This window comes from Vicia villosa, linkage group LG7, assembly GCF_029867415.1.
Source record: "Vicia villosa cultivar HV-30 ecotype Madison, WI linkage group LG7, Vvil1.0, whole genome shotgun sequence".
NCBI classification, from domain to species: domain Eukaryota; kingdom Viridiplantae; phylum Streptophyta; class Magnoliopsida; order Fabales; family Fabaceae; genus Vicia; species Vicia villosa.
This window is the reverse complement of record NC_081186.1, coordinates 48,784,174-48,795,856: the sequence shown is the minus strand read 5'-3', so window position 1 is coordinate 48,795,856 and position 11,683 is coordinate 48,784,174. Positions and strand designations below refer to the sequence as shown.

At 42.5% G+C, this 11,683-nt stretch overlaps 1 protein-coding gene across 1 annotated transcript; it reads right to left on the bottom strand.

Annotated features, from left to right (window-relative positions):
- Positions 1–3,952: 3,952 nt before the first annotated feature.
- LOC131618998 (uncharacterized) lies at positions 3,953–10,668 on the bottom strand. Its single transcript, XM_058890143.1, has 5 exons — positions 9,887–10,668; positions 9,532–9,799; positions 9,169–9,462; positions 8,665–9,048; positions 3,953–4,078 (listed from the first exon to the last, which is right to left on the bottom strand). The coding sequence occupies exons 1-5, from the start codon at positions 10,666–10,668 to the stop codon at positions 3,953–3,955; spliced, it is 1,854 nt and encodes a 617-aa protein (XP_058746126.1).
- Between the last annotated feature and the right edge of the window lie 1,015 nt (positions 10,669–11,683).

Sequence of the window (11,683 nt, the reverse complement as noted above, 5' to 3'; positions counted from 1 at the left end):
TTAAGTTAGGCCTAAAAGATGAAGTATACCATATGTTTCACAACATCGGGATGTTGCCATTTATGCTATTTGAGGCACCCACTTATGAAGGCCTAACTCTTGAATTTTTGAGCACCGTTGAATTTAAATTACGACACAAGTGGAATGGCTCCGAAATGGAGTATTATGGTGATCTGGAATTTTTTATGTTTGGTAATAAGCATACATTGTCTGTGGAAGAGGTTGGGGCGGCCCTTAAACTACCATCCGCTGGACCGGGAGCCCCACCCGAGACATTTCCTGCTGCTGAATTTTGGGAAACCATCACAGGATCCGCTGGGTACAACCCTAGTCGGGCCAAGGCCTCGGGGATTCATAATCCTTGTTTCAGATATGCCCAGAAAGGCCTGGCCTTTACTTTATTTGGGCGGGGAGATAGCACGGGGGTATGTGCGAAGAGAGAACTTTTTCTGTTACATTATATGATTGATGTAGGACGAGTGAATATAGCGGCTTTTGCTGCTAACCACCTGAAACAAGTTGGGCATGCTTCTTCTGGGGAGATCCCGGTAGGTGGGATGATCTCTCAACTGGCTGATCACTTGAACTATAGTCAGCTCTTGATAGAGGAACCCTCGATACCGGGTAAAAAGATTGACTTGACAACTCTTGTCAATCAACGAATGATTGTGGTACAGCCAGGGTACTACTCCCTGATTATTCATGGGCAACATATTATGGCACTACCCGCACCCAATTGAATCTCTATTGGAAATCGTGCTAACTGGTTATATGTAGCTACAGGTACAGATCTAGGAGAGAGCCCTCCACAAGATCATAATTTTTCAGGTGACGAAATGGAGGATGACAGTCCAGCTCGGGATCACCCTGTCCCGCCTCCTCAGCAGTTCAACAAACAAAATGTTGGGTCGTCCTTCTTTACTCCAGACCAATGGGGGTGGGTACAAACAGAGATTGGTGCTCTCCGTACTGAGCAAACAAGACAAGGTGTTGAGTTGTTTCGACAAGGAACTGTGGTGGACGATGTCCAAGATATGATGCGACATCTTATGTTGCACTTTCCACAGGATCCTCCTCCTCCACCTCCGTTTCAGTAAACCAGGTAGTCTCCGTCACACTTGAATTAAAACATTGAGGCCAATGTTTCGTTCAGGTGTGGGGGAGGTTCTATTTTATTTTATTGCTTTGCTTTGTGTTTTTGAATTCATAGTTTAGTTTGTTTGGTTTGTTTGTGTTACTTTTGTTTTACTTTTGTTTTAAAGTGTGTTTCTGTCAAGTTTGTATGGTGCAGTGCTGTCATGGTGTTACCAGGTGATTGATAAAAGTCGGAGGGGAGCAAACTAAGAGCTTGTGGTTGAACAACACACCCCATAATTGATCTCCGCAGGCACCACGGTAGTTGACACAATCAAGAGGAGAAGGTAGGACGCAAAGCATCAACACTGAACCAAGAGAGTGGTATGGTATGTTTCAGTTGAAAGGAAACCGCATGACACCAAGAACACCTCGGAGCATGTAAGCTTAACCCACCCGGTGAGATTACAGAGCCAAATTCATAATATCACATGAGAGTTCAGTCAGGTATGACGTTATTCACTTTGATTTTGCGTATGTTCTCGTAACACAAGCACACTACGAAAACGCACACTGAGGCAAGTTTTTCTGTAGCCCTGAGCCTTTCTAGCCATCCTGTATGCATTATATCCATAGTCAACCCCCTTTGAGCCGTAATGTTTGTTTTGTTCATTATTGTTATTCATGTTACCACCCACATATGCACCATTCATGTTATTGCTCGGCATTAATGTTTTCCTCTTGAAAGACATAAAAGAATCTAAGTGTGGGGTAGTGAACCATCGAGAAAGGGTCAAGAAAAAAAAAGAGAATAAGAAAAAAAAAGGGAAATGAATGTTGAACTTGTGAAAATCCAAAGAAAAATTTTGAAAAACAAAACAAAGGAAAAGTCCGTAACACTTGCCCGAAAGACTACATGAATGACTCTAAAAAGCTAAAAACAAGAGTCGAAGGTCTTAACCCCATTCTTATGATTCAAACCACTAAAAGTAGAAATGTGAACCCAACATGAATTCCGAGCACCAAAACCTTTTGTTATCCCGTTCCTTGTTTACCCCACCGAACCCAAGCCACGTTACAACCCGAAGACCTCATGAAGTGTGTGTAATCTATGTGTGTAGTGATTCGAGAATGTATTCAAAGTTAAAAGTAATATGCATGCCTTGGTACTGTGAGTGTAAACACTTTAACACAGAGAGATTTTGTGAGAGTGTGAAAAGCTTGCAGGTGCAAAAGTGCTCGGAAGTGATAATGCGGTCGATAGATTGACGAAGGATGCCATAGGCTCGATTGCTAAGTGAAGGTATTTCGCGAATAACCTGATTGTGTTATGGAGAAAGGAATCTCGTCGGTGACCTTTGTTTCGTCTCGATACATCACTTGAGGACAAGCAATGAGATAAGTGTGGGGTTGTGATCGGTCACCATTTCTAGTAAGTTTTCGCGCCTTTTTCCAACAAGAATTCATGGTTTTGGTAACACTTAGTGGCATTTGCATGTGTTTTAAACTAAGTTTTCGTATTTTCAATTGTGTGATTTTGATGCATATTAATGCTTTATTAGTATTACAAAAGTGTCTTTTTATGCGCCGGTTGATTATGTTGTGGCCAGGTTGATGCATGGGAAAAATAGGAACTTGTGGCGCGCACGAGTGGATGTAAAGAAGCCGGAAAAGCTGAGTTCAGAGGTCAACACGGGCTCCCGTGTGGAGCAACACGGCCCGTGTTGAATTGTGGCTGGAAATGTAATTTTGGACCTAAGACAGAGAATCTACACGGGCACCCGTGTTCACAGACACGGTCCGTGTGAGAAAGTGCCTGGAAATGTGTTTTTGGTCCAAGGTACAGAAGAACAACACGGGCGCCCGTGTGCAGCAACACGGCCCGTGTTGATGAGCGCGTGCTGATTATTTTTTTATGTGTTTCCTCACTCAAAGGGGATCATTAAGGGTATTTTTGGTATTTGGTTTCAACCTGAATGGAAGATAGATTATAAAAACAACTTTAGGGCAAGAAAAAAGACACTTTTGGAGATCATAAGATAGAATTCCAGAGAAGAGAAAGATAGCTTCATCAAGGTTTTGGAAGACGAAGAGATTCAGCGGTGGACACCATTGAAGATCAGAGTTCTCCTAAATCTTTGTAATGTCTAAACTTTTCAATTTTGGTTTCTTGAATATTATGAGAGGCTAAACCCCCCAATGCCAGGGGGGTGTCCCTGATTTGAATTGTAATGACTATGATCTTCGTATTTCTTTAATCAAGTTTTCGTATTTTGCAATTTGATTGTTTAATGTTTTTATGCTTTCTTTATCGGAAAAACAATGATTGATCTACAGTTAACAATCTGTAGGACTACTGTTGTTAAGGTTTTTAAACAATTAAATCTTATAGTTATCACCTAGAACTAGGGATACCGTAAGGTTATTTGAACATTCTTGATTATTTACATCTTTGGTTTACAAACCTATGTTTCTAAGGACTTAGGCATTAGGATTGCAAACCAAAAGGTTTTCACTAAGGACTTAGGAAAACACCCTTAAGAACAAATAGTTGCATCATATGAACTTGTTAAAGAGATCTTTTTACAGAGTCATTATAAGGCTGATCATACACCTACCTTGGCATTACTCTAAATTTCTATACAAAAGCTCAACTTTAATTTCAGCTTCTATTTAATCTTTTTAGTCTATTTCTTCAATCTTTTAAAACAACACCCCCATGATCTTTTGTTTAATTGACTTCGTATAATAACTTGTATTTCCTACGCTATCCTCGTGATCGATACTTGGGGTAAAACCCATTATAACTACACCGGTGAAAATAGTACACTTGCTATTTTACCGATCAGGATACACTCAGCTGGGGAATGAGAATCTCTCACTTGGCTAGATCCACCAATACGCTGATATGAGGCACTTGAAAGGATGTACCTGCGAAGTAAACCGATGACAATGCCGCAGGATATAGCATAACGTCTCTGCCTGCCATTCTAACTACACGAAACTTCGAAGTAAATTCAAAGGTTTTATCATTTCTAATCATGTATTGTAAAAAGCAATGCAGTTTTCATATGCAAGGTTTAACACAAACTCAGGACGTTTTATGCAAACAAAACAGTAAAAGAAAACAGCTTTTTAAGATGAAAAGCACTTTATTAATTGATATGAAAAATGCCCGCGGAAGGGCGAATACATTTAGGAAGCAATTCCTAGAAAGAGGTAACTGCACAATGTTGAGTACAAGAGAAATGGCAATTTGAAACGGATATCCATTAGTTTCGATCCCGCTATCACTTTTATAACCTCGACGTTCTCATCTCCTTGCTTTGGAAGACCGTACTTATTAGGATTGATCCCTGCCCGATTTGATGACCGGTTGATGTAACACAATGGAGCCTGTGGACCTGACTGGGTTTGTGAACGCTTTAGGGATTTGAGCTGCCAGTAATGCGAACTCAAGAACACGGAGTCTTGCTTATCCCTCGGCCGGGAGCCCTAAACAAAGCGATTGGGGCTTGTAAATGCTATAGGGATTTGAGCTGCCAGATGCAAACTCAAGAACACGGAGTCTTGCTTATCCCTCGTTCAGGAGCCCTAAGCATTTCAAACATGTATGAAGAGTGATTGCCAAGGTGGCATGCGAGATGTAGTCGTTCGCTTTTTGTCCCTTTTTTGCCTAAGCCGCCCTTTCAGGTTTTCAACTTAGCGGGTATATTTGTTTCTTTTTCATTCTTTTGCCTGATTCTTTTTCTTTTTCTTTTTCTTCTTTTTTTTTCTTTCTCTTTTTTTTCTTCTTTTTATCAGGTCTATGCGAAGTATTTTTTTACTACATCTGCGTTCACAGGGTGCGGAAAGTTCTCGCCATCCATCGTTGCAAGCATCATGGCACCGCCAGAGAATACTTTCTACACAATAAAGGGGCCTTCATACGTCGGAGTCCACTTGCCTCGAGGATCACCTTGCGGAAGGATAATTCTTTTGAGTACCAGGTCACCTGGTTTATCGCTTTGAGGTCGCACCCGCTTGTCAAAAGCTTTCCTCATCTTCTTTTGGCACACCTGACCATGACCAATAGCTGCCAAACGCTTCTCATCAATGAGGTTTAACTGATCCAATCGATTCTATACCCATTCTGACTCGTCAAGCTCGACGTCTTTCATAACCCTCAGGGAAGGAATCTCAACTTCAACTGGTAGTACCGCTTCCATACCATAAACAAGTGAGAACGGAGTTGCCCCAGTCGATGTACGCACAGAAGTGCGATAACCATGCAAAGCAAAAGGCAGCATCTCGTGCCAATCTCGGTAGATCACTACCATCTTCTGCACAATCTTCTTAATGTTCTTGTTGGCCGCTTCAACAGCGCCATTCATCTTTGGACGATACGGAGAAGAATTGTGATGCTTGATCTTGAAGGACTCACAAAGCTCCTTCATCATCTTGTTATTGAGATTCGATCCATTATCAGTAATGATCTTTTCAGGAATCCCATAACGACAAATTATGTTATGCTTGATAAAACGAGTAATCACTTGCTTGGTGACATTTGCATAAGATGCGGCTTCAACCCACTTGGTGAAGTAATCAATGGCAACCAAAATGAAGCGATGTCCATTAGAAGCAGTAGGCTTAATCTCTCCAATCATGTCAATGCCCCACATTGCAAAAGGCCACGGAGATGTCAAGACATTCAAAGGCACAGGCGGCACGTGTACTTTGTCAGCATAGATCTGGCACTTGTGACGAATTCTGACATGGTTATGACAATCAATTTCCATAGTGGACCAATAATAACCAGCCCTCAAGATCTTCTTAGCCATCGTATGCCCACTAGAATGGGTACCAAACTCGCCTTCGTGCAAAACCCCACCGTTGAGGTAAAACTTAGCTGCCAACCTTATCAGAAACTTCTTATCAGTCACCGACGCTTCAGGAGGATACTCTTGAGTTTCGAGGAACTTTTTGATATCATGATACCAGGGATTACCATCCAATTCGACATCAGCCTCAAAGCAGAATGCTGGCTCGTCCAACCTGTTGATGGTGATGTTAGGCGCTTCATTGGCCCATTTCACTTTGAACATGGAAGCCAAAGTAGCGAGAGCATCAGCAAGATTGTTCTCTTCTCTAGAAATATGCTCAAATGTTATCTCATCAAAGTACGGAATGAGTCTCATCACATGCTCCCTGTATGGAATCACATTCTGATGGCGAGTTTCCCAATCTCCATTGATTTGGCTAATGACAAGATTGGAATCCCCATAAACTTTCAAGTACTTGATTCACAAATCGATCGCAGCTTCGATACCATAGATGCAGGCTTCATACTCAGCCATGTTATTAGTGCAATCAAAACAGATTCTGGCTGTAAACGGAATATGAAAACCTGAAGGAGAAGTAATTACAGCTCCAACACCATTCCCGAGTCCATTAGAGGAACCATCGAACACGAGCGTCCATCGCGATCTTGGTTCGGGTCCTTCCTCTGGTCCGGGAATGTTATAATCTCTGATGTACAGGACATCCTCATCGGGGAATTCAAACTTCATCGGTTCATAGTCTTCGACAGGATGATGCGCAAGATAATCTGCCAACACACTACCTTTGATGGCTTTCTGAGTAGTATATTGGACATCATATTCAGTCAAAATCATTTGCCACCTGGCTACTCTTTCGGAAAGAGCGGGCTTCTCAAAGACATACTTGATAGGATCCATCTTGGAAATCAATAAGGTAGTATGAACCAACATATACTGCCTCAGCCGGCGAGCAGCCCACACCAAAGCACAACAAGTTTTCTTGAGCAGTGAGTATCGGGATTCACAGTCGGTAAACGTTTTGCTAAGGTAGTATATTGCATGCTCTTTTCGGCCAGACTCGTCATGTTGACCCAACACACATCCCATTGAATTTTCAAGAACCGTGAGGTACATAATCAAAGGCCTTCCTGAAACTGGAGGCATTAGTATCGGAGGTTCCCGCAGATACTCTTTCACTTTTTCAAATGCTTTTAGACAATCATTATTCCACCTGGCCGTCTGATCTTTTCTTAGCAATTTGAATATTGGCTCACAAGTGGCTGTAAGATGAGAGATGAATCTCGCAATGTAGTTCAATCTCCCTAAGAAACCACGAACCTCTTTTTCTGTTCTCGGCTCAGGCATCTCTTGTATAGCTTTTATTTTTGCAGGATCAACCTCGATACCTTTCCCACTAACAACAAAGCCCAATAACTTTCCAGATCGCACTCCAAAAGTGCATTTATTTGGATTCAACCTCAGTCTGAATTCCCGAAGCCTTTCAAACAACTTCTGCAAGTGAACCAAGTGCTCTTCTTCAATATGAGACTTTGCAATCATGTCGTCGACATACACTTCAATCTCTTTGTGAATCATGTCGTGAAAAAGAGTCACCATGGCGCGCTGATACGCTGCCCCTGCATTTTTCAACCCAAAAGGCATGACTTTATAGCAGAAAGTTCCCCATGGTGTGATAAACGTTGTTTTCTCCATGTCTTCTGGTGCCATCTTGATCTGATTATAACTAGAGAAGCCATCCATGAAGGAAAACACCTTGAAAGGAGCAGTAGTATCCACCAACACATCGATGTGGGGAAGAGGAAAATCATCTTTCGGACTCGCGCTGTTCAAATCTCTATAGTCAACACACATCCTGACCTTTCCGTCCTTCTTAGGTACAGGAACAATATTCGCAACCCACGGCGGGTAATTCACAACTTGCAAGAAGCCAACATCAAACTGTTTCTCAACCTCTTTCTTAATTTTCTCAGACATATTTGGGCGAGTCCTTCGAAGCTTCTGCTTGACAGGAGGACTATCTTCCTTGAGAGGTAGACGGTGTACCACAATATCTGTATCGAGACCCGGCATATCCTCATAGGACCAAGCAAAGATATCTGCATACTCTTTCAACATAGCGATAAGCCTCTGCTTCATACTGTTCTCAAGCGCAGCCCCTATCCTGTCTTCTCGGACTTGCTCTTTAGTGCCAACATTCACCATCTCGATTGCCTCCTGATGCGGCTGAATCACTTTCTTTTCTTCCTGTTTCAACAATCTAGCCAACTCGTCGGGAAGATCACAATCTTCATAAGCTTCCTCCTCGGCTTGGTAGATCGGATTGTCAAAATCATAAATAAGCAATAGGGGAACTATAACCAATGGAATCCGTGGTAGTGGAACATCTGCATGATTGATGTTTTTATTTTAGTTTTATTTTTATTAAGTTATGTGCAAGTGTGTGCAAAAACATTGCCATTTAAAGGAAAAAGTTAAAAAGAAAGACAAAGATCAAAACATTTGTATGCAAAAACATCCTTTTATTTCATGATTAACTTTGAAAATGCGAATTGCTTGGCCCTACAAATGATTCACTACGCCTTGGGCAGAGCGTAGGAATTATGGCATGATAAGAAAAGTAAAAACAAGAAATTTACTCCTGAGCCTGTGTGACTTGAATGACATCTTCAATTGTCCAGTTGCGAGGAATCTCTCCAGGAATACTTGGACGAATCCAGCTATCAAAATCACAATCTCTATCCACCTCCTCGCCATTGATAATGGCATTAACCTGGCCGTTCTGAATCACTCCACCACTCACAAACTTGATCGGGCTGAGGATATTAGGCTTAACTGATGCATTCTGCTGTCCAGGACTTAAACCAAGACCATTCTTGTCAAAATTGGGACGCACATCAATCACTTGCCCCCAGCCTTCCACCTTTCCAGTCTCAACAACAACCTGTGCATCTTTCAAGGAAGACATAATTGTTTCTGGTATCATTATCTCACGAAGAGGAGTTCTCACAGCATTCATGGCTTCAAACGCTTGAAACGGCGTCTCATGTATTTCACCTTCGATCTCAACATATCGGAAAGAAGACAAGTGACTCACGATGTAATCCTCCTCACCACAAACCGTCACCATTTTACCATCCACTAGAGACTTCAACTTCTGATGAAGAGTGGATGTCACAGCGCCAGCCTTGTGAATCCAGGGTCGTCCCAACAGACAACAGTAAGCAGGTTGAATATCCATCACGTAAAAGGTCGTGGTGAAGATCTGAGGACCAACTTGGATTGGCAGGTCTACTTCTCCGAACACAGACCTCCTTGACACATCAAAAGCGCGTACCACCAACTCATTGGGCCTCAACTCAACACCAGCATAGTCAATTCTCATGAGGGCCGATTTGGGAAGCATATTCAAGGAAGAACTAGTATCAACCAAAACACGAGACAAGGTCGTCCCCTTACACTCCATTGAAATATGAAAAGCCTTGTTATGGTTTCTCCCCTCAGGGGGAAGATCACGGTCAGTAAACCCCAAATCATTTCCAGCTGAAATATTATTAGCCACCGCCTCTAACTAATTCACAGATATTTCGTGCGGTACATAAGCATTATTCAGGATTTTCAAGAGAGCGTCTCTATGAACCTCCGAACACATCAGCAATTGCAATATGGAAATCTTTGATTGGTTTTGACCCAACTTCTCAACAACTTTGTAATAAGACTTCTTGATGATTCTCAACAACTCCTCCACATCCTCGGAAGATACAGCATTACCAGGTGCCCCATTCTGAACCGGAGAGTTCTGGCCATCAGTCACCACTTGTTTGCCTTTGGCCTTAGCCAAGGCATCTGCATTGTTTTGTACAAGCTGAGGAGGGAACACCCTACCACTGCGAGTGATCCTACCAGTACTGGTGAAATTATCAGCATTTGCAACTGCGGCTTCTACGAATTTCTCTTAAGATGGCCCGTCCTTTTTCTTCGTACCATAGTAATACACATCTGAACCATAGTGCCAAGGAATGGCCTTCTCACTCTCATATGGAATCGGCCCAGGAACAGTGATCATTAATGCTACTGGTTGCTCTGCATAAGGAATGATGATAGGTATCTGAACAGGCACCTGAATACTGATAGGAGCCACAGGATCATATGGAATGTCAATTACCACCACCTCGTCGTTTGCAACCCTCACGTTTTTTCTCTTTCTATAGAACTGGAGAGAAACTTCATCCATCAATCTCTGAACCATATTCTTCAAATCAATACAGCCCTCAAGTCGATTCTTGCAATTCTCACAATCGACACCATAACCCGGGAAAATGCCGCTATTAACCAGATGTTGCTTCACAGACACAAGAGGGAAAGTCAAACAGCCCACATCAGATACAACACTTATCTCTTCATTCTCAATAGCATTCACACCCGAGCCTCCGTGAGTTGGCATCAGATTATTGACAATGTTGGGTGTCGGAGTGAATTGAATGACCTTTTGATCTAAAAAATCTTGGACTTTATTCTTCAATGCAATACACCTCTCTGTATCATGTCCAGCAGCACCAGAATGGAAAGAACAACGTGCATTCGCATTATAGTTTGGAGACTGACGATCCGGAGCATTCAGAGCGTCTCTCAAAGTGATCTTCTCAATGATGAGCAAGTGCTGCAACAACTGAGCATATGTCATAGGAATCGGATCAATCTTTCTATCCCTTCTCTGTCGATACTGGTTATTTTGATATTGAGGGCGCTGCCCTTGTTGTTGTTGCTGCTGCGGCATAGGAATGGTAACAGTGTTAACCTGAGAATTGCTTCTTCCTTGGCCACTTCACCCATACACAGCATCCGTGTTTCCTTCCTTCTTTCTTGTATAACCCTCTGACGGTTTCTTTCCACCAGCAGAACTAACGACACCACCCCAACTGTATCTTTCCCATCTTCAAGCCCATCTCGACACGTTCTCCACATTTAACCATTTCAGCAAAAATTGCAGAAGTACTACAAGCCAAATAGTAATGTCTAGATAAAGTACTTGTGAACATATCAATCATCTCGCGCTCAGTCATTGGCGGCTGAACTCTCGCAGCTAGCTCACGCCACTTCTGGGCATACTCCTTGAATGAATCTTTAGAGCCTTTAATCAAGCTCTGCAACTGAGTCCTATTCGGCGCCATATCAACATTATACTGATAATGCTTAAGGAAATCCTCAACAAGATCTCTCCATGAGTGAATGTGAGCACGCTCCAGTTGCATGTACCATTCCAAGGAAGCTCCAGCCAAGCTATCCTGGAAGAAGTGCATCAGGAAACCTTCATCCTTTGAGTAAACCGACATCTTGCGATAATAAGCCTTAACATGAGTCAGGGGACAAGTAACTCCGTTGTACTTGTCAAAAGTAGGCACCTTGAACTTTAGTGGAATCCTCACACCAGGAACCAATCCAAGATCAGTAATGTCCATACCGAGCATACCCTTACCTTCAACAGCTCGGAGACGTTCCTCAATCAAACGAATCTTACCACCATCATCTTGCACACCTTCAGCACTGTGCCTTGATAGCTGATCAAAGTTCTCGAAATCAAGGTCTTGATTTCCCCGATTATGATGACCCCTTCCTCCAAGGAGACGAGACGGAGGTGGTGGAGGGAAATCCTGATTCTGGTTGAAAGGATTATAAGGCACATAGTTAGGACGCCTGAACTCATTCTCATTATGTCGATCATCAATACGGCCCGTGTTATACCCCAAAATTTGCCCGCATCTTTTTTCAAGAAAACTCCAATCTGGAAATTA

Excerpts from the sequence above, each read along its gene's own strand:
- LOC131618998 (XM_058890143.1), bottom strand. The coding sequence starts at position 10,668 with ATGCCGCAGCAGCAACAACAACAAGGGCAGCGCCCTCAATATCAAAAT. Across the intron at positions 9,800-9,886 it reads TGGCACTATGGTTCAGATGT|TACTGGTAGGATCACTCGCA; the intron begins GTATTACTATGG and ends TAATTTCACCAG. Across the intron at positions 9,049-9,168 it reads AAGTAGACCTGCCAATCCAA|AAGTTGAAGTCTCTAGTGGA; the intron begins GTTGGTCCTCAG and ends ACTCTTCATCAG.